At 39.1% G+C, this 26,469-nt stretch overlaps 1 protein-coding gene and 1 long non-coding RNA gene across 2 annotated transcripts in view; one reads left to right on the top strand and one right to left on the bottom strand.

The window, feature by feature from the left end:
* LOC108167289 (uncharacterized) overlaps positions 1-26,469 on the bottom strand; it is a 74,203-nt gene that overhangs the window by 20,890 nt on the left and 26,844 nt on the right. The window lies entirely within an intron of this gene.
* On the top strand, positions 8,452-25,676 carry vstm4b (V-set and transmembrane domain containing 4b). The gene is made up of 8 exons (XM_008437939.2): positions 8,452-8,687; positions 10,722-11,129; positions 20,859-20,912; positions 21,097-21,204; positions 21,691-21,724; positions 21,862-21,986; positions 22,370-22,434; positions 22,904-25,676. Exons 1-8 carry the CDS (start codon positions 8,636-8,638, stop codon positions 23,027-23,029), a joined length of 972 nt encoding a protein of 323 aa, XP_008436161.1. The 5' UTR covers positions 8,452-8,635; the 3' UTR covers positions 23,030-25,676.

Below are 26,469 nucleotides of genomic sequence, written 5' to 3'. Positions count from 1 at the left end.
TTGGTTTAATCAGATCCATAATAAGCATATCTACTGTATATCTTTCTTAGTTATGTGGAAGTGTTGAGTAAGGTCTGAATTTTGTTCTTAGGTGTAGTGTACATGTGTCTGTAGGTACTGTGTTTGAGGTATAAGCCAGAAGTCAGAGGTTTACCTCTCTAACCACAGACAACCTGGCAGCATGGAAGCTGGTTCCATATCAGCAGAACAAAGAGAAGACAGACAGTAGATGTTGTGATTGTAAAAAAAAAAAAAAAACAGGAAATAGTGATGCTCTAAAGGAAAGACAGGCTGATCAGTGTTCAGAATATGCCTGACTAAAACAATAATAAAAAAAATCTACGGCTGCAAATTTTTGACCCAGAAATGTTATTTTCAAAGTGCTGCTTGTGCATCAATGCACCCCCCAATCATCACCCAGTGCAGGCAGGTGTGCAAAACAAGTGTCACAATAGAAGTAGGCCTTATCTGATCGCAGTGACAGAAACAGCTGTGGGTTTACAGTCTTCCTGTTTATGCAGAACACCATCTGTGTGCTGAAAATAATGAAGTACAATCTCTGTTTTTCAGATTGTCTGCTGGTGAACGTAAAGGGAGATGGAGGAGATTCGGAAGAGAAGCTAGGTGGGTCAACAAAGAATGAGCTAACTCTGTGGCTAGAGCTGAACAGCATGTAGTATTAAAATGTACTTTTATTTTAAAACATTTCTAGTAGGAAAAATTGTTTCATATGAGGGGAAAAAAACTGATGGTAATGTAGATATTTAGTGTGCAAATTAGCAAAGTCACTTTACAATCTGTCCCAGAAGCACAGATCTGAGACATTAGCGCATGTGCAAATAAGCTAACGGTACGATCTATACTGTTATCTTATTGGTGCATGCACTAAAAGAAATACTTCCCGGAAGGATTTTTTTATTTCTTTTTTCTTTTCTATTGCATTGTAATTGTGTAAACAGTATATGGTTTAAAGTTAATAAAAATACAAATAGCAGTTCAATCGCATTTCACCTGACTGCTATTTCCTAAAAAAAAGTTACGCAAGTAAACATATATGTCTGACTACGAAAAAATGTGAGGAAAGATGGATAAATAAATGTGTTTCCCATAAACAGATTGGATATAGTCTTTAACATAATTAGTTAATGTGCATAATAAAAATAAAGGTCTTCTCTTGGTCCACCAGAGGACGCATTGACAGTGTAAAAACATTACAGTCCAGAGAGTCCAGTACACATTTTCTTTTATACAAACTAAATTGTAACAGTCATTATTCATTGAGGGAATTATAATATTGTCTAGGTAAAAATGTCTTAATAGTGAGTAATATTTTTAATTAATATATCCAGATTATTTTATTGTTTATTTTAGCGCATACGCAAACAAGCTAACTGCATGGATTGTGTTTCTGGGACAGATTGTAGAGTGACAAACGAATTGATGCAGAATTTGGAAAAAAAACACCAACCACTAGGTGGTGATAAAGTGCTTCCAATATGATTATTAGCATGTGTGGAATATCCATTAATAGTGAATAGGAGCAACAGTTAGCATCAACAAGCTAACTGCTGATCAGAATAAGGCATATTTGAGAGTAAAATCTAACAATTCAAATAAAGGTTTGAGCAAAGTTCATATTATGTATAGAGTTGAAAAGTGTTGCCGGGTGAACAGTTCACCTTGTAAGCTGTTTTCACAACTAAATCCGTGTGTTGCTGTGCTAACCGTGTGCCGTTGCTGCTAAAAATACCCCACCGCTGACCAGCTAACTTCTGTCGCTCTAACCAACAGTTCCTCCTCTGTATGTTCTGGTTCACAGAGATATCTTCTTATCTCCACAGAAAATGACACATTGCCTTTGTTTATATCATTTCTCACTTTTACTTTCTATGGAGGTTGTTTTTGAATTAGAAAGTGGAGCTGAGAGCATAGACTTGAATATTAACACATATATCCAGCTACTCAAATAAAACCTTAACTACAAGCCCAAAAAGTGTAGTGACAGCATAAACAACGTTGATGTGCATAGAGTGGCTTGCAAAGATAATCACACCCCTTTTTCAAGTTCGGCTTGTTACAGACACACAGTTTCTGTTCTACCACCATGAACTGTGTAGTCAAATTCTACTGCTGATGTAACTGGAGCTTTGTGTGTTGGTCAAAACAAATGGTCAAAATGTAAAAAAAAAAAAAAAAAAGCACCCACTATTAAGCATGAAGGATTTGTGATGAAGAGGGCCTGTAGGATATTGAACCTTGTAAAACTAAGTGACATCATGAACTCCTTGAAAATACAACCAGAGTTTTATGAAACAGACTAGTGGTCATCTGTAGTAAAACAACAGAAATAGTTCAGCAGACAGAAAACCAACCAGAGAGATACTGTGTGATCCAATCACAAAGTATTGTCTTTACAACTGGGAGCAGCTGGTTATTGTTCGAAAAGCTCACATAATACCTGAACTACGACCCCAAATGCCAGAGGAGTAGAAAGGGAGGCTTCATGGAACAATATCTTCTATCGACCACAATGGGGAAAAGAATTATATCGTCTACTCCAACTTTTCTCTGAACAGGTTTCTGACCAAACAGCCAGAAAGCAGTAACCTGCCCTGGATAGAGCCATCCAGGAGTATCATCTCTGCTGCCTGAAAATTGAGCTGTTAGCATCTCATCACAGTCATTAGACTGCCATACTTCACTCTACAGCACAGGTGTCAAACTCTAGTTCTGGAGAGAACTGAATTGAAAACTGCTACCTAAGACATTTCCCCCACTGAAATGGATGGACTCAAACTAAAAGTAGCATTTTTCAAAGTTCTTGAAAAAGAGATTCTACTTCTTTTTCAGCTTCTTCATCAGAGCAGTCAAAACATTTGTTCACCATCCTTAGAGGTGTTGGAGCAAGAACACTGCAAAAACACAACATTTAACCAAGTATATGTGGTTAAGTTTCTGATACAAATATGTTAGTACACCTGAAATGAGAGAAAAAAATCACTTACAAGTAACTTTTCAGCAAGATACAAGTTTGTTTTAAGCCAACAATTCCTTAATGTTGATGGAAAAAGTACTTGTCAATGGCAGATTATTTCACTTTTAATTTGGAAAAAATGTCTTATTAGTTAAATAATCTACTGATTTCTTGGTAAAGTTTTGTGTTTTTGCAGTGAAACATCCAAACCCTGCAGGTTAGATCGACTAATCTTGACATGACCATCCTCTTCATCACTCCACCCATCCCAGTTTTAATGCTTCCACTTGGTTATCCGGCTTTGGCTCTGACCTGCTGTGACCTCCTGGCCCTGAAAGATTCCCAGATATACAGGATTCGGATTGCAAACACTTGTGACACAACTTGCATTGCAGACGGGGAGCGTGACACCGTGAATCAGACCGACGAGTAAACATGTTGCGAAATCAAACGTGTCTCCTTCATTCACGCTTCAACGCGCGCTTGCTTGGCATTCAGCAAGCTGGCTTTCTGCTTGGTCATGGGGGAGAGGCGCCTCGTGGTCACTGACACTTGTTTTGTTTCCAGACTTGAAGTACGTTTTGATCGGAGGTGGGATCGGCCTTTTCCTGTCCGCCCTGTTTATTCTGTCCAAGATCTGCATGATCAGGAAACAAGCGGAGATAAACTTCCCAGGTCAACAGMTAAACCTGCCAGGTGAACACATTCACCCTCCCACGTATTAGATAAATTGTAAACTTTATTTCTTTGTTTTTTTTCATGATGTAAAATCGTTTTCCTCTTTAGAATCAAGCGTGAGGAGACCTTCAGAGGTAAGTTGTTACAGTATGTCACAAACTTCAATGTATTTTATTGCAATTTTATGTGACAGACCAAGACGAAACAGGACAGAAAGTGTGACCATTTACTCAGATGCCACTAAATAAAACCTAATGCAGAATGAGAATTCATTTAGTAAAGGCTTCAGAGGTTTGTTGGAGAATAATAGAGAACAAAAAAGCAACATGAAGACCAAGGAACCCAGCAGACGCGTTCCTTGGTCTTCATGGAACGCGTCTGCTGTCTTATTAAAAATGGAAAGTACAGGCGTGCGATTTTTTCATATTTTGATATCAACCCGATACCAATGTGATATGGGCCAAATCGCAGATATAGATGCTGATACCAATACTTTTTATTGAAGTTTTATATATTTCATCAAGCTTCTGACCTTCAGATCTTTTTTCTATTCTCTTTATTTTGTTCAAACCTAAGACAGAATTTGGATAAAGCTCTTAAGTGTCTGCTAAATATTTTAACACCACATTAACTGGGCCTGTTGCAATGAATCAATTAATTGCATGATAAATTAAAACAAGTTCAAAAATTTCCAGCTGCATGATTTAGCATTTTTCTCTTTTCTCTCTTTCTACCAAAACCAGGATGTCAAAAGTTCTCAGTCTGGTGTTTTGGTCTCAACTAGCCCCTTTTATTTGAAGGACAATTTTTCACTTCATAATTCATTTTATTTGTCATCTCCATTGTTTTATTCATTTATTTTGGACATTTAAAATGTCTTACAGTTACAGTGTTATATGTTCATTAGAATTTTAAGTTTATTGATTTTTGAGAATTACTATACCATTATCATTATATTACCTGGAAATGGTCTCAAAACAACAATATTATCATTTATCACAATAACTTTTGGGATAATTTATAATCCAGCAAAGTTTGTTATTGTGACCAGCCTACTATTAACATGATTTGTGTGCATTTTTCCTAAATAAGTGTGAAAAATTTGCATTTGAGAGCAAATTTAAATAAAACATTTTTCAAGATAGAGCTGAGAAACTACAAAACAAAATGTCAAGACGGAATCTGAAACTAAACACATTGATTTTACCACGTTGGTATTGATCCAATACAGAATTGGCTTTGATGTTATTGATATTTTAGATTTATCCGCCCACTTCTAATGGAAAGAGCACTAACAACAGAACCAGCCAAGAGATTCTGTAAAAAATCTGTAACTTGTAAAGAAAGAGTGTCTAACATGGTGGTGGGGGCATCATGATGTGGGGTAAGCTTTTCTGTAGGTGCAGGAAACCTGTTGGGAGGTTAGACAAAGCTAAATGTTTAGAGGATGCAAAAAAATTATAGGACTAGGGTGGAGGAACAGCCAGCCATCACACAGCCAGAGCTACAAAATGTGCTAAATTGGTCCAATTAAAGTCCAGACCTGACAAAACGTGACAAAGTTTACCAGGTGTGAATATTTTTGTGACACACTGTCAATTAGCATAATCTGAAGAAATAAGCAATCTCCAATCATCGTTTTATTATTATTATTATTATTATTATTATTATTATTATTATTATTATTATTATTATTATTATTATTATTATTATTATCCTTCACCACAGCCACATTCTATCATTTTGAATCAGCCCAGCCACTCAGCTTGCAGCGGTATCCAGTGACAAGCGGTGCTAAAGGTCAGGCAGAGGTCAGAGCGGCGTCTGGGTGAGGAGTCAGTCACACGCGGCTCCATGTTGCTTCTTGTGTTGCAGCGCTGAACGGTTCCACCTTTTCTACCTCTTGAAAGGCATCACTGTGGAGCTGCTGATGCATGTCTTATTGGTTCTTTCTTGTCTCGAAAACTTTGTAAATAAAATATTTTTTGACATGTACCGTGTGTGTTTGGATATTCTTTTAAAAGTATTTTACTAAGAAAAAGCACTCTACTCAGGCGGCAGTTTTAAACATGTCCACCAGATGGCAGCACCCACCTTCAAAATGCCCTCTCATTTGGCTCACCAGAGAACTCTCAACATCAAAACGCTGAAATATAAAGCGTTTATCACTCATTTTCCACTATATGTGCTAACTTACTGCATATACAGTTTCATACATTAACTCATTCTGACTCCTGGAAAGGTAAGTGGGAGTAGAAAGTGGATGAACAGACTCATTTGTGCATTTTGCATCCTTAAAGCATGTGTTCAGTCAAGCCTGCGTGTCACGCTGCTCATATTGGGCCTGCTGTGTTTCAGTGCCGATTTACCTCCACTGCATATGGTGGATATTAACATTATGAGACCTTTACCCGCTTTCTGACAGCATCTCCTCCACAATGGAAACACATGCAGGAGAATCAGAGAAAATCTTCTCTAATAACCCAGACGGCATTTATACAAACAGTGAGTAATAACTAGCAGATGGAGACGGGTTTTAAATGGTGATTTGAGCCGTTTTCTACATACTGACTGAAGTTCAGCTTTTTCCTCCTCATGAAAACTGAAGAAAACGTCACCCTCTTTAGCCACATGTACTATTAAGTGAAGTCAGAGTTAGAAAGGAGCTATATTTTCAACAAACTCCGAGCCTCTTATTCTGTTTGCTCTGTTTGCTGAAGTCGTCTGGGGAACTGCTATCAACACTTGCTTTAGGTCGGGTCCAAATTGAGGCCAAAGTTTGTGGAATTGAACCCAAACGCAGATGGGGAAAAAGGAGTCTACTTGAACAGAGACACATACACAAGAGGAACTGGAAAACATTCGACAGGAAACAGCAAAACAATGGGAACGACAATCGGCATGGAAAACAATAGAAGGATCTGATCAAGAGGTAATCGGTACCTCTTGATCAGGACACAAACAAACGAAATCAAAAATACTTTCACGAATATAAGAATCTAAGATTATAAGAAAGAACCTCAACACTAAAGCATGAGTATCTTACACTGGGCATGACAACAACCCAAAATGTCATGACAATTACCCTTTTTACCTTCTAAGCCAGCTCTTGCTCTGACGCAAGACTGCTGATTTGATTGACATCCCCCAATGAATCATGTCTAAACATGATAGATAATCCAACTAGCTAGCTAGCTATCTAGCTAAATAGCTATCTAACTAAATAGCTAGTTAGATAACAAGCTATTTAGCCATCTATTACTATCTATTTCAGTGGTGCCCAAAGTCGGTACTCGAGGGCCGGCATCCTGCATGTTTTATTTCTCTTTCTGGTGGTAGTAAGAACCTTTTCAGCATGTCAATGTTCTTCTTAGGTCTCTAATGAGTCATCATTTGATCCAGGTGAGTTAAACCAGGGAGAGAACTAAAACATGCAGGATGCCGGCCGTCGAGGACCCACTTTGGAAACCATTGATCTATTCTGATGGTTATCTAGCTAGCTAAAGAGCTAGCACTATCTATCTCACTAGTAGGATGGATGGATGGACACTTTGAACCACTTGAAAGGCCACTATCTCTACAGCACCATTTATTCTTACATAGAACCAATTAGAGATTTTGTCTACAAAAAGAAAAAAAGTGACTGACAATAAGTCAATAAGCCTTAGTGTTTTACTCAGTTACCCTTTAACAGATAAAGAGGCAATTTCTCTTCGTTCTAGCTATCAACCTAAGAGAATAGGAAAATGCATCAGAAATCATCTTGGCGTTGTGGTTCAAGCCCTAAGTAGGCAAATCATTTCCAACATTTTACACAACCTCTCAAAAGGATGGGGTCTTTGGAAAAGTGGTCTCTTCTTTGTCAGGGAAACATTTCTGTTTGGTCAACTGTTGCCAGACTAGGAACAATTTAGAGGCGTCCACAGACTGTCTCCTTTATCTTTATGTCCAAAGCCACCCTGATCTCCACCGTTCTGCTTTCTGAGGGTCAATAAAAGCCCACAAAGAGTCCCAAAAACTGACAGGGCTGTAAACAATGATTCACTGTGGGATCTTGTAACTGGAGACTTGATGGAAGAAAGATGGAGACACATACAGGCCATTCAGAGATCTGGCATAGAGAGTGAAAAAGTAGATGAAGGGAAAAAAGTAATCTTCTCATAATGTTTCAAACAGGTTCAACTAAGTATTTAGTTAGCAAGCTAAATGTTTATCTTCGAAATATTTAGTGCTGAGCTAAATATTCAGTTTACAGACTAAACATATAGCTTCAAAATAAATATTTAGATAGCAAGCTAAGTATTTAGTTAATATGCTAATTTACATGACGCTAACTGGAAGTGTACTCCCAAAATAAAAGGTAGGTCTTGCGAATTGTATAACGCCATCTGGCATTACTGCTTCAGTTGTTGCTCATGTTGTTTTTTTTAGGGTTGTCCTAACATTGGGTTTGAGTTTAATAAAACTAATTGGGTCAAATCGGAGATATTTTTGCACACCAAACCAGCCCTCCTCCTCCTGCCTGTGAGTTCCAAAATAACAGTTCTGACTGAGGTCTGCGCCCGCTGTCCTGCACAGCTGGAAGTGTAATATGCTCACAGACGATCTCAAACACACACACACACACACGCACACACACACCACCTCCCTGCTCTCCTTTCCTGCTCAGGAAGCTACATTTCCCACTTCTCTGACTAGAACGCATGTGTGTGTATGTGTGTCCTCACACACGCCAGCACGTCTGTTTTTGTCTGCTTCGCGTGCGCGACGCAGACAAATGTGCTTTTACTGTCTGGGAGGAGAGTGGGAGGGAAGGAAGGAGGTTCTGAGTGGAAACAGAGCGTCCAGTGTTTCATATTTCACCTCCCAGTTGAAGGGAGAGAAAAAAAAAGAGAGAAAAAGAAGAGAAGGAGGAGGAAACCTGGGGACAATTTTCTTGAGGCGCATTTAACTTGGAGTTTATGGAGGCTGCAGTTGTGGAAAATGAAGATCTCCTCTCTGGTCTTTGCTCTGCTAACCCGAGCATTGTTTGGAGGTAGGAATATGTTGGTCTTTTCCCCTCAACTTCTGCTGGAGTTAACATGGTGAAGGTTTTTAGACTAACTTTGAAGACAACAGAGAATCAGAGATGATGTAGAGCTGGATTTTGGCCAATAATTAGGGGATGACTACTGGACCCATATTCAGAAAATGAGAAGGGATTCTAGAGTAAAGATTCATGTTGTGGGATTGTTCAAAAAGGTTTTCCTTTCTCATTAATTTAAAATAGCTTCAGGGTTCCATTGAAACGGCAAAGACGTTTCTCTGTGATTGCATCTCGTTATTCTGACGGGCACTGATTGTTTCCTGACTTGTTTTTAATGCATTAGGGTTAAGATTACTCCTAACCCTAATGAGACTAGGATTAACCCTACTCCCTTTGTCGTTAGGGTGCTTTTGTGGCACTAATGGCCTTTATTTGCAGTATTTAGACAGGAAAAAGGCAGAAACAGAAGAAGAAAGACATGCAGCAAAGTTTCCCAGGTTGGTGAATTGAACCCCAAGCGGCTCTGTTGAGGTCCAAGAGCCTGTGTCTATGGGGCACCTGCTCTACCCCTACACTACGTGGTTTGAGGAACTGCTTACATCAGCACAAGTATGCATGTTATAAATATTCCCATTCAACACGCAATAGGAAGGGTTGTTCCTCATTTTCTGAACCCGTGTTTGTTGTCATGAGTACCAAAAATAACCCCATCGTCAGAGGGAAAAGGGAAGGTGACGTTCCATCTGGTCCTGGGACCAGATCTGCGGACGTGAACATTTTGGGGTTTTATTTAATCTGATAAACCAAGACAAAACAGCACAAAATTGGGAAGTGGACAGTAAATTATTGATGGTATCTGAAAATATTTGGAGATTATAAAACTGCAAATCTTTCCGTTTACGTCTCTACCAACTAGGTACATCTAGAGAGTTAAATTCCTGCCTGTTTTCCTTTGGAAAATGGCTCAACCCTCAGTTGGATTGGATGGAGATGTTCCGTGAGCGTTCACTTTCATGCTTGGCCACAGATTTGTGCAGACTGAGGATACGTTCACACAGAAAATCTCGATTCTCATTTTCAATTTTTTTTTGCTGAAATCTTATCATTTTGCATAGTTGCTCATGCTGCTAATTGAATACGACTGCAATCAGACATCTGTGTGAACAATTTAAAGCCCCAAAGTGGCCTGCAATCAGAGAAGAAAAACATAGACGTCACGGCAGCGCACTGTTTATGGAAGTAATAATGGATGCATCCATTTATGGGTTGATTTAAAGTTTATTCAGAAATGGGAGCCAACAGGTTTGTCACACAATAATAAGATTAAGGAAGCTAATAAAAAGAAAGCACAACTAATAGCAACAGCGTTTCATGGAGCATTGACTGCAACTTCTGTACCAAAGTCTGATTGGATGTGTAGTCGGAGTAAAGAGTGGTGAGATTGGGATGTGATTCACTTCGATCACAGAGACTTCTTTTATATGATCATATCATATAATTTATATGATTATTACTTTCATTTATTGTTTATGTCTGGATTTGGTTCAGTATTATAATGTCATGTCATGCCAAGGATGTAGAAGTTGGATAAAATGCGACATGACCGTTCAGACTGCAGATGCTTTGAAAACAATCGCATCCAATTTAGCAACATATAAGAAGAGGCTTATATCGGAATCAGTTATAGGGGGAAAGATCGGAATTAGACCATTCAGACTTCAGTTTATGATTATAACTTTGGACATGGGCAAAAAAGTTTGACCTAAATCACAAAATTTTTTGATTTGGGTCATATTTGCTTTCCGCATGAACGCAGCTTAAAACTGCATTTCACCCAGGACACCATCCCTATGGAGAAACATAGTGATGGAAGAATGATGTGAGATTTTTTTTTTGTTTCAGCAGGGCCAAAGAAACTGGACAGAGATCATGGAGCTAAACGCAAGAAATAAGACCAGTCAAAGGCTTGAAAAGTCTTGAGACTAGGGCAGAAGTTGACACCAAATGTACTCAGATGTAACTCAAATGTAACTTCATCCTCAGATTTCTGCTTGGCCATCAACGCCACCATCACTCCGTCGCCCTTCACGGTTGCCCAGGAGGGTCAGAACATCACACTGACCTGCGTCGTCTCCCAGAGACGGCGAAACACAGCCCTACCTGTCGTCAAATGGACCTTCTTGCCGGCAGGCGCTGATCGACCTGAGGACGAACTCCTGATTGCCCGGGTCAACATGCGGAAAGCTCGCTTCTATGGGAACTACACCAAGAGTTTCCCCTGGCCAAAGTTCAAGCTGACGGTGGTGAAGCAGGGGAAGATCTTTGAGCTGCTCGTCCAGAAGGTGTCCGAGGAAGACAGAGGACTCTACATGTGCCGGGTGCAGGAGTTCAAGAAGCACCAGGACCGCTGGAAGGCCTCGACCAACTACACCGCCGCTACTGAGCTCAGAGGTAAGGGGCCTTGACTTTTCTTTTCCTCGTTTTGGGAATTAATTGGAATCATATGGTTCTGTGTTAAATGTCTCATAGCCCAGAAGAGTGGCAGAAAGAACTCGCAAATTTAATAGCTATTTGTTTCACAAACCAACTTTTGCGTCTTCAGAAGCTGCAGTTTCTGACCACAAGTAGGTGATGTAATTTGTGTGGCTGTGATTCCAGGGAGCAAAAAGCACGATTCTGCTTTTTATTTGGGAGGGGGAAATGTCAACAGTTAGGAGCAGGCCTGGAGATAAAAGGAATCCTGCATGTCACCAAGCTGCAGCTCAGGCTGAGTAACTGATCCTGGAAAATGAGCAAAGTGTCTGAGGTTTTTCAATGCCAAGAACTGGCAGGAGAGACTTTAACACGGTGGGATGGAGACTTTAACATGCTGCATCATCTTCTGGCTCAAAGATGATGCAGAAAAATTCAAAAGTTCTTCTTTTGCACTTTTAACGATGCGTTTGAGTCAGTCTTTTACCTCCAGTGGAGAATTCACATGACAACTCCACTGAGTTTCAAAAGCAAGAAATTGGTTCACTTGTTTGAATTTGTCCTGGGTTTTTAGACAACCCACAACAACTTTCCCTAACATTTGGACCAATGTCTCTTTGCAAGTTACACCTCAACCTTGTGCTTTGTGTTTCCATCGAAGTGCTGTTTGTTCACTCTGACGTTTTATCACGTGTCACTTGTGATGTAGAGCCTCCTATTGAGGCTGTTTGCTTTGACTTTTTCCAATCCTTTTCCTGAAAACTCTAAATAAGGTAATTAACAAATTGAGGCATTTTCTGTATTGACATTTGCCTTACAAGGGTTTTAAAATATGCTTTAGCTCTGTCAGTTTGCACAGGTCCAGCTGTAATTAATTCTTCATTCAGTTCCTTTAAAACTGCTTACAGCTGCTTTTGAAAGAAACGTCTCTGGACCCTTGGATAGCTATAGACCTATGTACAAGGTTTCAAACCTTTCTATGTCTTTAAAAATGATTGACCTCATTTTAAGATTCCAGTTTGGTTTTAGAGCAAACCACAGCACAGTGATAGCATTACTGAGAGTAATAAATCATTTGCTCTGATTCTGGTAAATCCTCGGGTTTAGGGTTGGGTTGGGCTTTCTGGTATAATCTTAAGGTTTTACTTCCAGTTGTACAACAGATCTTACAGTGTGGTTGATGGCAATCTCTTGTCCTAAACCAAGATGGACCTTGGAGTACCTCAGTGTTTCGATCTTGGACCTCTCCTGTTTTCTTTAGGCATGTTTATCCTTGGGAGGCATCATCCGGCTGCATATTGTCTATTTTCATTCTTGATGATGATACACATCTCTTTTCATTCCAGAGACACTTTTAAAAGATTTCATGTGCTGTATTCTTGCTGCTAAATGACTGTTAATGGTGTGACTGGACCAGCAATTTTTCTTTATTTTTAAGTGCAGAAACAAACATGTAGGTTTGCTTCACTTCCTTAAAACAAAAAGCTCAAAGCCAACCAAATATTTATGCCATTAAATTAAAGTAGTCTTTATAATTCAGATATTTTTGCTGAACTTTTAATTCTGACAAAAACAAGTAATTTAAAAATATCTCCCCATGTACTGTTGCTCTTGTCCCACCACTCCCTGTTGGTTGGTTCGTTGGGCCCACTAATGCTTTGGAAATTATAATATGACTTGATTCTCATAACTTAATTTTTGTTAGTATGGCCCCAGTACTCTAAATAGGCCTAATAAAAAAGACAAAAAAAAACAGTTATAAGAAAAACTATATCAACATTTTTAGTCAGCTCAGTTCCTGACTAAAATAGTTAATTTGATACCATTTTAACTAATAAAATGCTGGTGAAGACAAAAAGCAGACGCAGCTCTGTCTGACGATAGGTGAAACAAAACAGAACGACAACGCTCCAAAGGTGTGTAATAATAGTAATTTGGTCTTCTGCATTCTGTTCCAATGTGTAATGTTTGGCCTGAAGCAATAAAATGTGCTATAACTTATTTTCTTTTTGTCCCGCCTCTGCATTAACTAGATTGTTCTCATGGCACACCTCAAACATGTGACTAATGGTCCTCAGATTATCCTCTATCCCTCTTTTTACTCTGTAATTGTATAGTTGTGCTTTATTTTCTAAAGCCACATTCCAAGCTACTGACACATACCTGTGATTTTATGTTGTTTAAACAAAATCTTTGGTGGTTTCAGAAAAGCTGAAAACTCCAGCTGCTGTTTAACAGAAGAAAACTCTACTCATTTTTAAAATGTAGTTCTTCAACAGTCTGGCATTAAATTTGAGGGCCACTGAGTATTTTATGCTTTGAACACCACTACTTGACTCTAAATGTACACTTTTCCTATGGGGTTTCTCTGATGCTGCAATCATAGTCCTTGATGATAAAACAAATGTAACACATAAAACAAACCGTGAGGATTAGTGTCCCTCTAACTAAGTGAAGTCATTGGCTATACTTTTACTTCAGTATATGTGCACTTCCATTAACCATACAACTGTGCAATTTGAATTTATCAAAATAAAATAGTTTAATGGAAACACATAAATTTAGAAAAATCTAACATTTTTGGATAAAATGTTTTGTGCTAGGATTATGTAGTTTTTCAGCTGTATGAAAATACATGTCGTAAAACTACGACATACAAACATTTATTGCTGAGCTGGACTTTTTCAAAGCAAACCTCTATTTCAATAAGCTTTCTACTGAGGTTAAGAGATTGAATCACTATGAAGGGTTATGCCTCATAACCTAAAATGTAAACATCCCAAATCTTTATGTCTACCAGTGTTTTATTCTCACCCGCTACGAGTTCCTCTACATGTTTTACTTCTTAGCTGTTATATTCAGCCGAGGCGGCTATGGATCACAGCAGATGCACATTACCCCTAAGAGATGTTGCCAGTGGCCTTAATGTGGAGTTTCTCTCTCAAAGTTGAGTATAAAAAGAAAATTCAAAATGCAGAAACAGAACAGAGATGGTTGTAGGGAGAAAGGTAAAGCTTGAACAGTCCACAGGCGAGCCGCCTTATGTGTGTGTCCTGACACACTGTGGTTAAGGAAGTGGGAAGTTATTTCAGTCCAAGGAAGCACTGCTCTATTATGGCTTGAGTAATAATAAAAATGCTTACTCCACTATATTTCCATGACCCCAACAATTTAGACACCAGAGCCATTAGCACAATGTGTGTCAATAGGAAACAACCCGAACAGGCTGTGTTCTCTGTAGGCCAGTCCAAGCTGAGTACCGTACGTAGATCCCATGTGAAAACACAACCACAGCCTTTAGAAAGCCGCTGAGAGCTGCACATTCTTTGGGAGTCTTACAGATAAAACGGGAGGAAGAGTTGGTGGGCTTCATTTCCACTCTCCACTTTCTGAGCCCCTTTTTGTTCAAGTTGAGAGATTTTTCAGCAAGGCTAGTAGAAACAGTGTGAGAGATCTTTGGCTGCGTTTACGGCTTCAGCAAATTGTATTCTTTCCAGAGGTTTGTCCAATTTAACAGGGTATTTTCATACCTGATAGTTTGGTCGGCTCAGTTTGATTAGGGACCGAAGTGCAATGTCATCTGCATATAATCTAATATTTAAAAGCTCTTTTTCATCGTAAAACAATGACTTACAGTGACTTTGGCAAATCAATGTTTGAAAAATCTTTTTTTCCTCTGTGGTACAGCAGGGGTGAAAATTTCATCCCATTATTTATGCAAAGCACTGAAAGCAGTGATATAACTCAGCCAGACATTCAGCAGTTTAACAGCTCCCCTGGGACTTTTAACCCCCAGCAGCATAGCTCATGCTTTAGATGACTCTCGCAAGAATACTGGAGATTAGATGTGCATACATGTGTGTGACATCAAACTAATTGGATTCTTATGGTGGGAGAACATTAGGTGACCAGGTGGTTTTACAATCAGGCACATTCACTGAACCCCCAGCGACAACTTTCTACGATAATAAACAGCTCATCAAGAGGTCAGGAGGTTTGCTTCAAGCCTTCGATAATAGCCTCCACCTGGGATAAGTAACAGATATTAGAGATTTCTTTACGCGTTTCTCTGCTCTTTTGAACAGTTATGGTTTTTGGTTTAGATACAGTATCAGAATCATGAATGTCTTATTAATTCTGAACTTTTAAAAAAATGTATTTTAGTGTTTGAGATTGGAACAACCAGATAGCACAGCACATAACTTTTAATGCACTTTGGATTTTGTCTTAGCTACACAGGAATAAATCTATAAACTTATAATTAAATTATAGACATAAGCTCCAACTAATGTTTTGGTGAGTGTTGACAGCACCTCTATTAGTCATCTACAAGTTTCTGCCACAATTTCGACTGGCCTGCTTAGTACATTTAACAAAAGTCATATACATGGTTGGCTTTGGTCCCACTTTAAAGTATAGTCCACATGTTTTCAAGCTTTTCAGGTAGCAAAATCAGTTTTTATATGTTTGTTATAGTTCAATCAACATTTTTTTTTTATTTTGAAGTACCCCATTAGAAAAGGTTGATGGAAATGGCTAAATTCTAAATAATAAAGAAAAGTTTTTACACTTGCCTGATATGGTTTTTGGCTTTTGTGGAAAAAGTCAATGTGTAAAAGAGAGATGGAAATGCATTTGCAGTTTGAATGTTGTGGACTGTCCCATCCTCTGGTGGGTCTGTGCCTTACCAGAAGCACGAAACTAGAAAACAGGCCAGACCTCTACTTTATGTTTTCTCATTTTTTTTGCGACATTTTAGAAATTTGCTCAAAATTTGCATGAACAGTGGATGGGAACAAAGCTACTGTCCAGTTTGATGGTTCACAATGTGGGATTGTTTTACTGCCATGGCAGTGGTGTGATGCAGAGTGAAATCGTGAAAATGGAGGACTATCTCCAAACTCTTTCAGTTGGACACCGAGCCCCAAAACATGAGCCCCCAAAACAGAGTAATAAATCAAACAGGCTAACACTAGGCTTCAAGAAAGACCTCAGTGGAAAACTGTTATGAAATACATATGTTACATGTGTTACATATGCGTCAAGTTGTGTATGCTCTAAAATCCTAATATAGCAGTAAAAGTTCCCAAAACTCTGAGAAAAACACCACAAGTGAAACTACCTTAAACCCTCATCAGACCTGTAAAAAAGTTTCAGGGATCCAAATTTACCTTACATCTTAAAAAGCAGATTAGATGGGAAAGCAATAAATATGCGAGACATGCATCAAAACTGACAACAGGAAGTCAGTGGATGGAGCAGTAAAGGCTTTGTTAACAGTTTGTCTTCTCATTCATTTACAGTCATCAACAGTACAGCAGATCGGAGCAGTGATGATCCATCACAGAGGTTCATTATGCAGTCCTGTTCATGTCTGCGTGCCGATGTTTACTGGCTTTGTTGGCCCACAGAAAGGAGCCACAAGTCTAAAACACAGAGTGCAGCTGAACACAACTCTGGCTTTTGTATTCAAACAGAACGTGAAAGAATCCCTCCACTGTGGCCTTTTGGCTTTGTCAGCCATTTGTTGAAAAAAAGATATTTTTCAAGATGAGAGGAAAACAGTTTCAAGGCACACAAGCGCTGCAGATTTAGGAGATCGGCCATTACTCTGACGCACTGCAGCTGCGCTGACTGAGCCACGGAGAACCACTGGCAAAAACGTAACCCTGATTTAGTTTGTAGACAATTTACTATGAAGGAATTATGGATATTTCTACCAGCTTAGCTGCTATTTAGGAGAAAATAATCAGTGAGAGAAACATAATAGTGTGCAGACTACTAAAGGTGTAATAGTACAAATATGTATGGGACATTTTCAGAATAGCCCATTTGGTTTTAGAGGCATGTTGTCTTAATGTTCATGTGTAGAACTAAGAGCTATTAAACACCAAAACAAACTTGAGTTTACTCCCAACTATCACTAAATTCTGCTACTTAAAGAAAGTTACTTTTTCTTTTCAGCTACTGTGACAATGAAGAAAGAAAGAACCTTCTCTTTAACACTTAACTGAAACAGCTTGAAACTGAATGTAAACACCACTGGTGTTAGAGGAATCAATCAATCAAATTTTATTTGTAAAGCACATTTCAGCAGCAAGGCATTTCAAAGTGCTTTACATAACTAAAATAAAAAATAAAAACAGAATAAACAGTGAGAAAGAGAGATTTTGAAAAAGATTAAAAAAGATAAAAAGATAAAAACATTAAAAACATCGATCCACGTGAGGACTTGCCCTTATGGGGTCTCCTCGAACAGAGTTTTAGAAGAGCGACATCTTGCAAGGATTCTCAAACCTAAGACATTAAAACCCACCTGTTTAGAGTTGCTTATGGCTTATCAGCCATAAGCAAGTTGCTTATGGCTTATCAGCCATAAGCAACTCTAAACAGGTGGGTTTTAAGTTGAGATTTAAAGACACCCAGTGTTTCAGCTGTTTTGCAGTTTTCTGGAAGTTTGTTCCAAATCTGTGGTGCATAGAAACTGAATGCTGCTTCTCCTCATTTGGTTCTGGTTCTGGGGATGCAGAGCAGAACCAGAAGATCTGAGGGGTCTAGACGGTTGGTACAGCAATAACAAATCTTGAATGTATTGTGGTGCTAAACCGTTCAGTGATTTATAAACTAACAACAGTATTTTAAAGTATATTCTCTGAGCTACAGGGAGCCAGTGTAGGGACTTTAAAACTGGTGTTATGTGCTCTATCTTCCTGGTTTTAGTGAGAACCCGAGCAGCAGCGTTCTGGATCAGCTGCAGCTGTTTGATTGATTTATTAGTCAGACCTGTGAAGACGCTGTTGCAGTAATCAATGCGGCTAAAGATAAACGCATGGATGAGTTTCTCTAGATCGCGCTGAGACATCAGTCCTCTAATCCTAGAGATGTTCTTCAGGTGATAGAAGGCCGACTTTGTGACTGTCTTAATGTGGCTCTGAAGGTTCAGGTCAGAGTCCATCACCAGGTTTCGAGCCTGATCGCTGAGGAAGGTTAGCTGAGGTCCAAATCCTGCTACAGCATTTAGCTAGCTTAAAATGCTACACAGCTGCAGACATGTGGGCAGGATTCCCACTCAAGAGGGAAGTCCCCAACAGCTGGACATTCACGGTGAGTCCAGGAAACACTCAAACATTGGGTGTACTAAAACGACTTCAGAGTGATGACAACATTTAGTATTGTCAAATATTCTATATCACATAAGGGTGACGGAGGCTCGGGAGGTAGGAGTTCCTCCTGTACGTCCTCAAATCCCGGCTCCATCCATCTCAGTCATTGTGTTGTTGTTGGGTAACCCGCCTTGCCTGCAGCTGGTGGTCAAAGCGTCGGTCAGTCTGGCCCAGGACAGCTGTGGCTACAACGTACCTCACCCCCATCGGCGTGTGAATGACTGTATTACGACACGCTTTAGAGTCTTTGTTTTCAATTCTCTAAGGATAATCACTTATGGACACTTTTTTTTTATAGCATTTTATCCAGTCCAAACTAAATCTCCAGTCAGTTCTTTACAAGCCACTCTTTGCTGTTCTAAAACTTAGCATGTTCAAACTATTTCTAGAAATCTGAAAAATACTTTGCTTGCCATTGAAAACATGTTGTAAACATACCGACCCATTACAATGTTAAAACCGTGGTGTGTCCCGAACTGGGAAATTTAGTACGGTCGTATTCAATAAATTAGAATATACATCCTGATGAGTTTCACGTCAGATTAGAAGTACTTTAAGTAGCAGATAGTACCTTAAGCAGGTATTAACATTTCATTAAGCCCACATTTCTGTTTTTAGAAACAGATTTTCTATGGGTATAAATTTTAAGCATGTTTTTATTAACCAATGAGAAACTCGTCATAATTAAAGGTTTTCATCTGTGTGTAATTAGTCTACATAATGTGTTTCAATTACTGATAAAATGTATAAAATGGACTTCAGATATTCTCAAAAAAGAGGGTCTATAAAGTAGGAAGTGGTTTTCCTTAATACAATGAAATAAACACATTTTTAATGAAGTTATCTTTAAAATTATTATTTTTTTTATCTGAAACATGTAAATGTACCAAAAAAACAAACAAACGCAAAAACAAAAGAAATCCGTAGAGGTTGGGAGGACAATGTGAGCCGTCATTAATGTCACTTGGGAAAACGACATTACTATTTCTCCAGACGGACTTTTCCTGCTCACGTCCACCTCATGATGTCGTGCCGTCTTGGTAACATGTCGGCCACGAGGTTTGGTTCGTCAGTCTGCCAGCTGGCCTGTGAGAAAGTCTCCAGTAGGCGAGATGGCGAGCCAGCCCGTCGTCAGCTGCTGGTGGTTGTGGGTATTTCGAGATGTACTAGTGGGTGTCACTTCACAAGCTTCCTGCCACTAGCTTGACAACAGTACCACCATGTTAAGACTCCTGTGGTTGGATGGGGTGGAGGAATGAGCGAGTGCGTGTGCGTGTGTGTGTGTGTGTGCGTGTGTGTGTGTGTGTGTGCGTGCGTGTGTGCGTGCGTGTGTGTGTGTGTGTGTGCAGAGGGGAGGAGAGGGAACTTCACTTTGAGCATGGGAAACATATTAGGAAGAAGAGGATCACCAGTGGCTTTTTATTTGAAATGTTCGGGGTGTAAATAAGACTTAGAGTGACTTGAAGTTAGCAGACTCAATAATAATAGTCAGCCAATTAGATAGTCATTGATTTCTCGTTTCCCGTCTCATGGCTGCAGTAATTTAAGCCTTAAACCAAATGTGTCCAAAACTGAACGTACTCAGAGTCCACTGGTTTCAACATTTTTCTCAAAAATTCTGAAGTAAATTTATATTGAATTTGTTTGACCTAAAATCAAAGACAAAAAAATATTTTAATGAAATGAACATACCTACTGTTGAAGAATTTGGATCTCTCATTACATAGTACTGCTGAATATACCATTCTGGTATATTCCATTCTGGAATGTACCATTCTGGTATATTCAGATTGGTATCTGAATATATCGATCTGAAAATATACCAATTCACAATAATCAGTTACTAAAAGTTTTCTAATTTTTCTGGATGGATTGTTTGCTACTTTTTTCTTGGGCTTAGCAACAACAACTGGATATGGGTCACTCTTTCTGAAAAAATACTTTCTGTATTTAGCAAAGTTGAACTCAAACAGTCCAGGACTGTTTGAGTAAAAATAGCTGAAAATGAGTGACATATGTGTCAAACTTAAAATGTTTCTTTAAAATTGGTCGGCAGGCTGTAAACATTTGCATGGTTCTTGGACTTGGTCAGGGGCCAAACAAAATATTTCTAAAGGCAATAGAAAATATGTGACATAAAGATCACCCAAGTCTTTAAAGGGGGTAACATTTTACTCAAATAAATAATTTAAAAAGTTCAAAAATGGCAGCTAGCTTGAAAAATGGCATCCTAAAATTCAAGCGGCCAAAGGGAAATATGAAAAACATGCAACATCAGGTATAAGCATTCAGTTTTTTATGCTCATATCCAGACATGATGGGGGGCGGGGATCTGAAAAGTGAAATAAGACATGAATGTGAAACATTTAGATGCTTTTACACAAGGGAGGAGGTCAGCTTTGGCTCCATGTCTTCCTACAGTTAGCTCTATTTAAAGAACAAGCCTATGTGTAATCAAGCTGCAAAAAAAAAAAGAGGAAAAAAAAAGCCACAGTGATGACTACAGACCTCACGTGTTTCTATTCTCTCCCCTCTTTCTGTGCAGTGCATGTTCTACCGACCACCGAGACCAAAGAAAGCCTGTGGAGTTTGTTTGAAGGTGAGTTGTAGTATTTTTAGCAGATGTGTCCACGTCTGTGGAGAACATGAGCAGGCGAAAATATCCCAGTCTGAAGGAGCAGCTCAGAATAACTGCATTATTTTCTTTACTTTGTTTTGCCTGTAGTTAACGAACATGATGTTTTTTGAACCAATGTGTGTGTGTGTGTGTGTGTGTGTTTCAGATGTGTACCTGTGTGCAGTGCTGATCTGCTCGGTGGGTCTGCTGTGCATGTGCATGTTCACTGTGACCATAACCTGCCAGTTCATACAGAGGAAGCAGAGGCTAAAAGGTCAGCAACACTTCTTTTTGTTTCATATTTTGCGGGTTATTTAATGTGATATACCAACATAAGATATCGTGAAATGGAAGGAAAAGGATCCGTGTTTTCCAAATGCTTTCAGCCCCTTTTACTTCAATACTCTTAGATAAAATGCAGTGCAAAAAATTACCTTCAGAATTCACCTCATTAGTAAAGAAGTTCCACTTCATAATCTCTAAAGTGAATATTCGCAGATGTTCTCCGTCCCACGTGACCGAGCTTGAAGCATTCTGCAAAAGAGAAATTTCTACCTCGAAACATATCTTTACACATTTCTTTGTTAAAAAGCTAAATAAAAAAAAAACATGTATGCTTTTCCTTTTACATCTTAATTTATGCAGTCAATAAGATAAATTCTTAATGAAATAGATTGTACTTTTAAGGAAATAACATTTATTCAGTTCTCTTCCTGTTCTCCTGCTAATGTTAAAACTAAAATCTGTTATATTTTTGCAGATCAGTACCACTTGGTTAAAAGCCCTCAGAACAGGTAGGATTCCTTGTTTTTTTTTTTTGTTTTGTTTGTTTTTTACACTTCACTTTCTTTCAGAACTCCTCTCTTGTTAAAAATGAAAACCAACTGAAAAAAACAAACTAAAGTACGCTATTTACTTGGTTTCACTCCAGCTCAGGAGAGACAGTCACCAGCGTAGTCAGTGTTTCTCCTGCTCTTCCTAAGAAGGAGAGGAGATACAGAAAGAAAAGGAGCAGGAGCCACCAGGAGGAGAAACCACCAGAGATACCAGCTAAAGGTAAACACAAACATGTGGTGCTTTAACAAGAACAGAAGCAAGTTTGGAAGAATATATCACCCTCAACACAGAAGTACATCAGAATTTAGCTCTGAAAAATTTAGGGGAAGCTAAGTGCATTGAATGATTTTAAAGTTAGCAACAATGCTAAGCGCTAAATGGAAAATGAGCTACATGTCGAACTTCATCAAACTGAGAGTTTATAAAAACAGTCAAGGGTGGCAAAATTTAGCCCTAAAAAAAATTTGCGGAATCTAAGTGTGCAAAACAAAACATTAGCTTCGCTGTTAGCACAACAGTGAATTAGTGGAAGTGTGTCCACCATTGATCAACAGCAGAACATTCAGCTTTCCACAGAACTCATCTGGATTTTGTCCTTGCAGCTCCCATCGAAGACAAAACTCGCAAACCCAAACTATTAAAACCTCAACCAAGGAAAGTAGTTCTGGTGAGTTTGTGCTTTCAGTTCCTAATCTTGTTTTTAAGTTGTTTTTTTTAAATCCAACATGTTTGGAGGAGAGCTTTATATGGTCAATCTAGGTGTAAAACATTCAGTCACACAGTCCACATGCTATGAAAAGAGACCAACATGGAGTTTAAGGTGTGGAAGATGAATGTGAGAATTTCCCATAAAATGTGTGATGATGTGGTTTTTTGATTATATATGTTTTAAAGTGCTTTTAAACCCAGAACTCCTGGTTGGTGGCAGCTGCAGAGAGCATGTTCACATTTACCCAACCCAAAAAAGTTATGCACTTAGTAAATCTACACCATCTTTAGCCCTTTAATTAGCCTAATTAAGTTTTTTATAATGGATTTTTTTCTTCTTCTCATGCTTCCTCGTCCCACCGCTGACTCCCCTCTCCTCCGTCATTATGTTTTCCTCCGCCCTTGCCTCACCGCCATCTCATCCCCAGCCCAGGATAGTGGAGGAGAATCTGACATATGCGGAGCTGGATCTGGTGAAGCCGATCCCAGAGGCGAAAGCATCTCGGAGCGGGACTGTGTACGCTCAGATACTGTTTGAGGAGCAGCAGCTTTGAGACGGAACACAAACCACTAAAAAACCTGTGCCTTGTATAAAAACTGTTGTCTATTTATGCTCTGTTTTTGTGCTGTTTTGTAAAGAATGGTTTGCGGTGGAGATAAGTGGGTATTTTTTTAGATACGACAAACTTCTACATGTGGTTTTGTAGATATTTTGTATACCTTCTTCATATGATAGCAACATACAATGTGACATTTTTTTGCTTTCTTTCGTTTGTTTTATACCGGAGTATTTGTATTTAATGTGGTGAAGTCCTGTGTACCCCAAACTAACATGGTAGACGACTTAAGCTTAAGAAACTTTAAATTTACTGGAATCTGCGAAAGTATACACTTTGGAGATACTTCTGAAAAGCTACAATAAAATGAACTGGCATTAATCTGAAATCCCCAAAATCCAGATTATGCAGCCTAGAATCAACAGGCCCAGGCCACATTCCCTCGCATCAACCACCTTGTCTCCACTACCTGGACTAAGATGAACCAGTCTCCTTAACCTATGGGAGCCTCATCCATGGATGTGGTCTGAGATTCATCAAAACCAATGAACTGAAATTACTCTGACCCATTCCATGAGAAGACAAGGCCTTTGACAAGAATGCTCACTGGATTACCAAAACCCCTCCACCGTGTCAAGCTGATGATTCCTTGGATGTTTCAGATGAGAGACAGTTCCTCTGAGTTTGAGACCATTGGAAAGGGATTGTTCCGTCCATTCTTCAAGTAGAGGAGTTCCAAGTATTTTGCCGTCTTGTTCTGAAGGATGGAGGAAGCAATGGAGTCTTGTATGTGGTTATGTTAATTTCTTGTGCTGAAGAAAAAATAAGTTCACAATTTAGTGGCCCATCAATGTTCCGACTCTTACCAACAGCCATGAGACACGGAGCAAGGAAACAATCGACTGGGCCAGGTTTGCCCTTGGACATGATGGGAAGAGTGTCACCATCCAGAGTGAAGCATCAAAAGGAGTGAGTTGAAGTGGGGGATCTTTTTGCCATATTGAAATTTTTTCATTTTGGAAAACTGCAATGGAAACATTTCTTTTTGCATCACACAATAATCACATGATCAAAAACTGGATGTTGCTGCTGGCACAAACCAAGAAGAAGATGGCAGGAAGTAGTGGGAGGATGATGGCGCGGCATGTTTTTTGATGACCCATCAACATGTTGTTCATCACATGAACAACATGTACAAGTTGTTCACGTGACTTATAATTGCATAACAGAAACAACACAATTGCAGAATTTTATTTTATTTTTTACATTACTGGAATGTTGACAACGTTTTGCTCATGTTTGTAATGGAAATGCATCTAGTGAATGAAGTAAACATTTCTGAATGAGTGACAAAATTACTGACATATGTCATCATGATTGTGAACTAATCCATTCTCAAACATCATTTCCTTCTAATGTGTCCACAGCGATATTCCCCCTCTAAGCATCTGGGTTCAGTCTGTTTCTGTTTGTCCCCCAGCAATTTATTTTGACCACAGAGTTGAGACAAACCAGTAATTAGCCCCCCGTTTCCCCCCATGGGCAAGTATGCGAGACCATGCAGGCACTTTCATCTGGCGCCAATGTCAACTCAACGGGCTGTTCATGGCACACACACACATTTATACACTCATGAGAGATGGGACTGGGGTTACACTAAAGTGGATACAAGAAAAAGCACACCTGATTGTTGAGGTAATGCGCATGAATTTTGAATTCTGTTTGGTATGAATGTCTGTTTAATTCGAATCTCGGTGAGGGGGTTTTGCTGATCAAGAGCAAGAAGTCACAACATGTCCTACAAATCTGTGCAACTCCTGTTTTTCCACTTTCCATCGCTGTGTGTGTGTGAAAACAATTGGATCCTCTCTATTTTCCACTCAGTGATCTTTTGGACTCAAGAATGAGAAAAACAAAAGGGGAAGCATTTTTAAACGGTGAACTTGAAACCCAGACGCAGAGGCACCCGATCCTTCCCTCCCCTCAAGACTTTCACTATCTTCCCTGGACTTGTCCACACAGCTGGAGCTCTGCTGCCTGCATACTGAGGCTCTTAAAAGAGTTTATCTCAAAAGGGAAGTTTCGGCTCATTTCCTGTCAACAAACGTGAACTGAACCAGCATATGACTGTTTACCAGTTTAACTTCATATAAAGCCACCGAATAGACGGTACTGGCTAACTAAAGACTGATGTCAAAACCATCAGTTAATAAAATTAAGAAAGCAGAGTTGCATGACTGTGCATAACAAATGGGACACACTGTTCTCTGGGTGTTTGTAGGAAAAAGCTTGTTGTTGAGTTGAGTGTTTTTCCCAATGTTTGTATTCTCTCTGTATAAAATAAGTGACATTTTGGTGGATAGTAGAAATGTCTTAAAAATGCCTTTAGACTGTGAAAAGTAAAGTTCCTTCCAAACCACATTGTCCATAATGGGCGTCTACTAACCAGAACCATGTGTGTGAACTGTGCCTCTGTGCCACCTATTGCTTTTCACTCTCTCTGCCCTCCGCTGACCTTGGCACTGGTCCACATTCCTGCATTTAGGCTTGTGCCTTTTTGTATTTTTTTTCTTGGACCAACGTGTATAAAGAAGTGAAATAAATAGACTATAAAGGTGAATTCAAGTAAAACTTTGTAGGAGAAGCGTTTTGGGTAATTTTTTCATAGTTTCATGTATGTTGATGTTGGTTGGTGAAGGTAAAATGTCTCCCAACTTTGGAGAGAAATATCCTAGTTCCAGACAAAAAGTAGTCAGTATCACTTAATACAAAATAAATCATCTTCAAATATTGCTAAAACATAAAAGTGATACAATTCTTAAGTAATTATAATAATTTATATATAGCGACTACATGTGATCAAAAAACACAGTTTTTTTTTTTGTTTGATTAATGACGCCACGGAATCTTCAGTCGGTTCACTTCAAAGAGCCGTTTAAATTACTCTTTTTTTAATGTACATTTTAAGAAGTCATTTTATCCCTGATAGTCTCATGTTTTTTGTGGGTGAAGTTCACACACAAAAAAAGAATAATTCATATTAAATAAAAAAAAAAAAATGATGTCAGAGGAAAGACACAACCTATTGTTAAATCCAAAGAGGTTGTGTGTGTGTGTGTGTGTGTGTGTGCGTGTGTGTCTCGTGTACGTCCTCCTTCCGGTCCATAAAAACACAGCATGTAGTAAACACTTTGTCTATGTCCAACGGTTCCTGTGTGGTCACGATAATCCATAGCTACACTGACTTCGGAGCTAAAACAAAAATCAAATGAAAGGCCTTGGGAGGGGAAGATCACAGGACGGAGGAGTAAAATCACCGACTCACTGTCCAGCAGTCGGCCGGTCTTGGCTGAGTCTCTTCCTCCTGGTTCCTGTCTGAGTACGAGGGCCCACCAATCCCCCCAAACCCAATCTGCTTCCAACTACAAGACAAAGCA

Source organism: Poecilia reticulata, linkage group LG19 (genome assembly GCF_000633615.1).
Source record: "Poecilia reticulata strain Guanapo linkage group LG19, Guppy_female_1.0+MT, whole genome shotgun sequence".
NCBI lineage: Eukaryota > Metazoa > Chordata > Actinopteri > Cyprinodontiformes > Poeciliidae > Poecilia > Poecilia reticulata.
The sequence above is the reverse complement of the archived record's forward strand: the minus strand, read 5'-3'. Positions and strand labels throughout refer to the sequence as shown.

What these genes read in the sequence shown, in the direction of transcription:
- vstm4b (XM_008437939.2), top strand. Translation starts at nt 8,636, where the DNA reads ATGAAGATCTCCTCTCTGGTCTTTGCTCTGCTAACCCGAGCATTGTTT. An exon ending in CCTGTGGAGTTTGTTTGAAG is followed by an intron (nt 20,913 to 21,096) that starts GTGAGTTGTAGT and finishes TGTGTGTTTCAG; the next exon opens with ATGTGTACCTGTGTGCAGTG. An exon ending in GTTAAAAGCCCTCAGAACAG is followed by an intron (nt 21,725 to 21,861) that starts GTAGGATTCCTT and finishes GTTTCACTCCAG; the next exon opens with CTCAGGAGAGACAGTCACCA.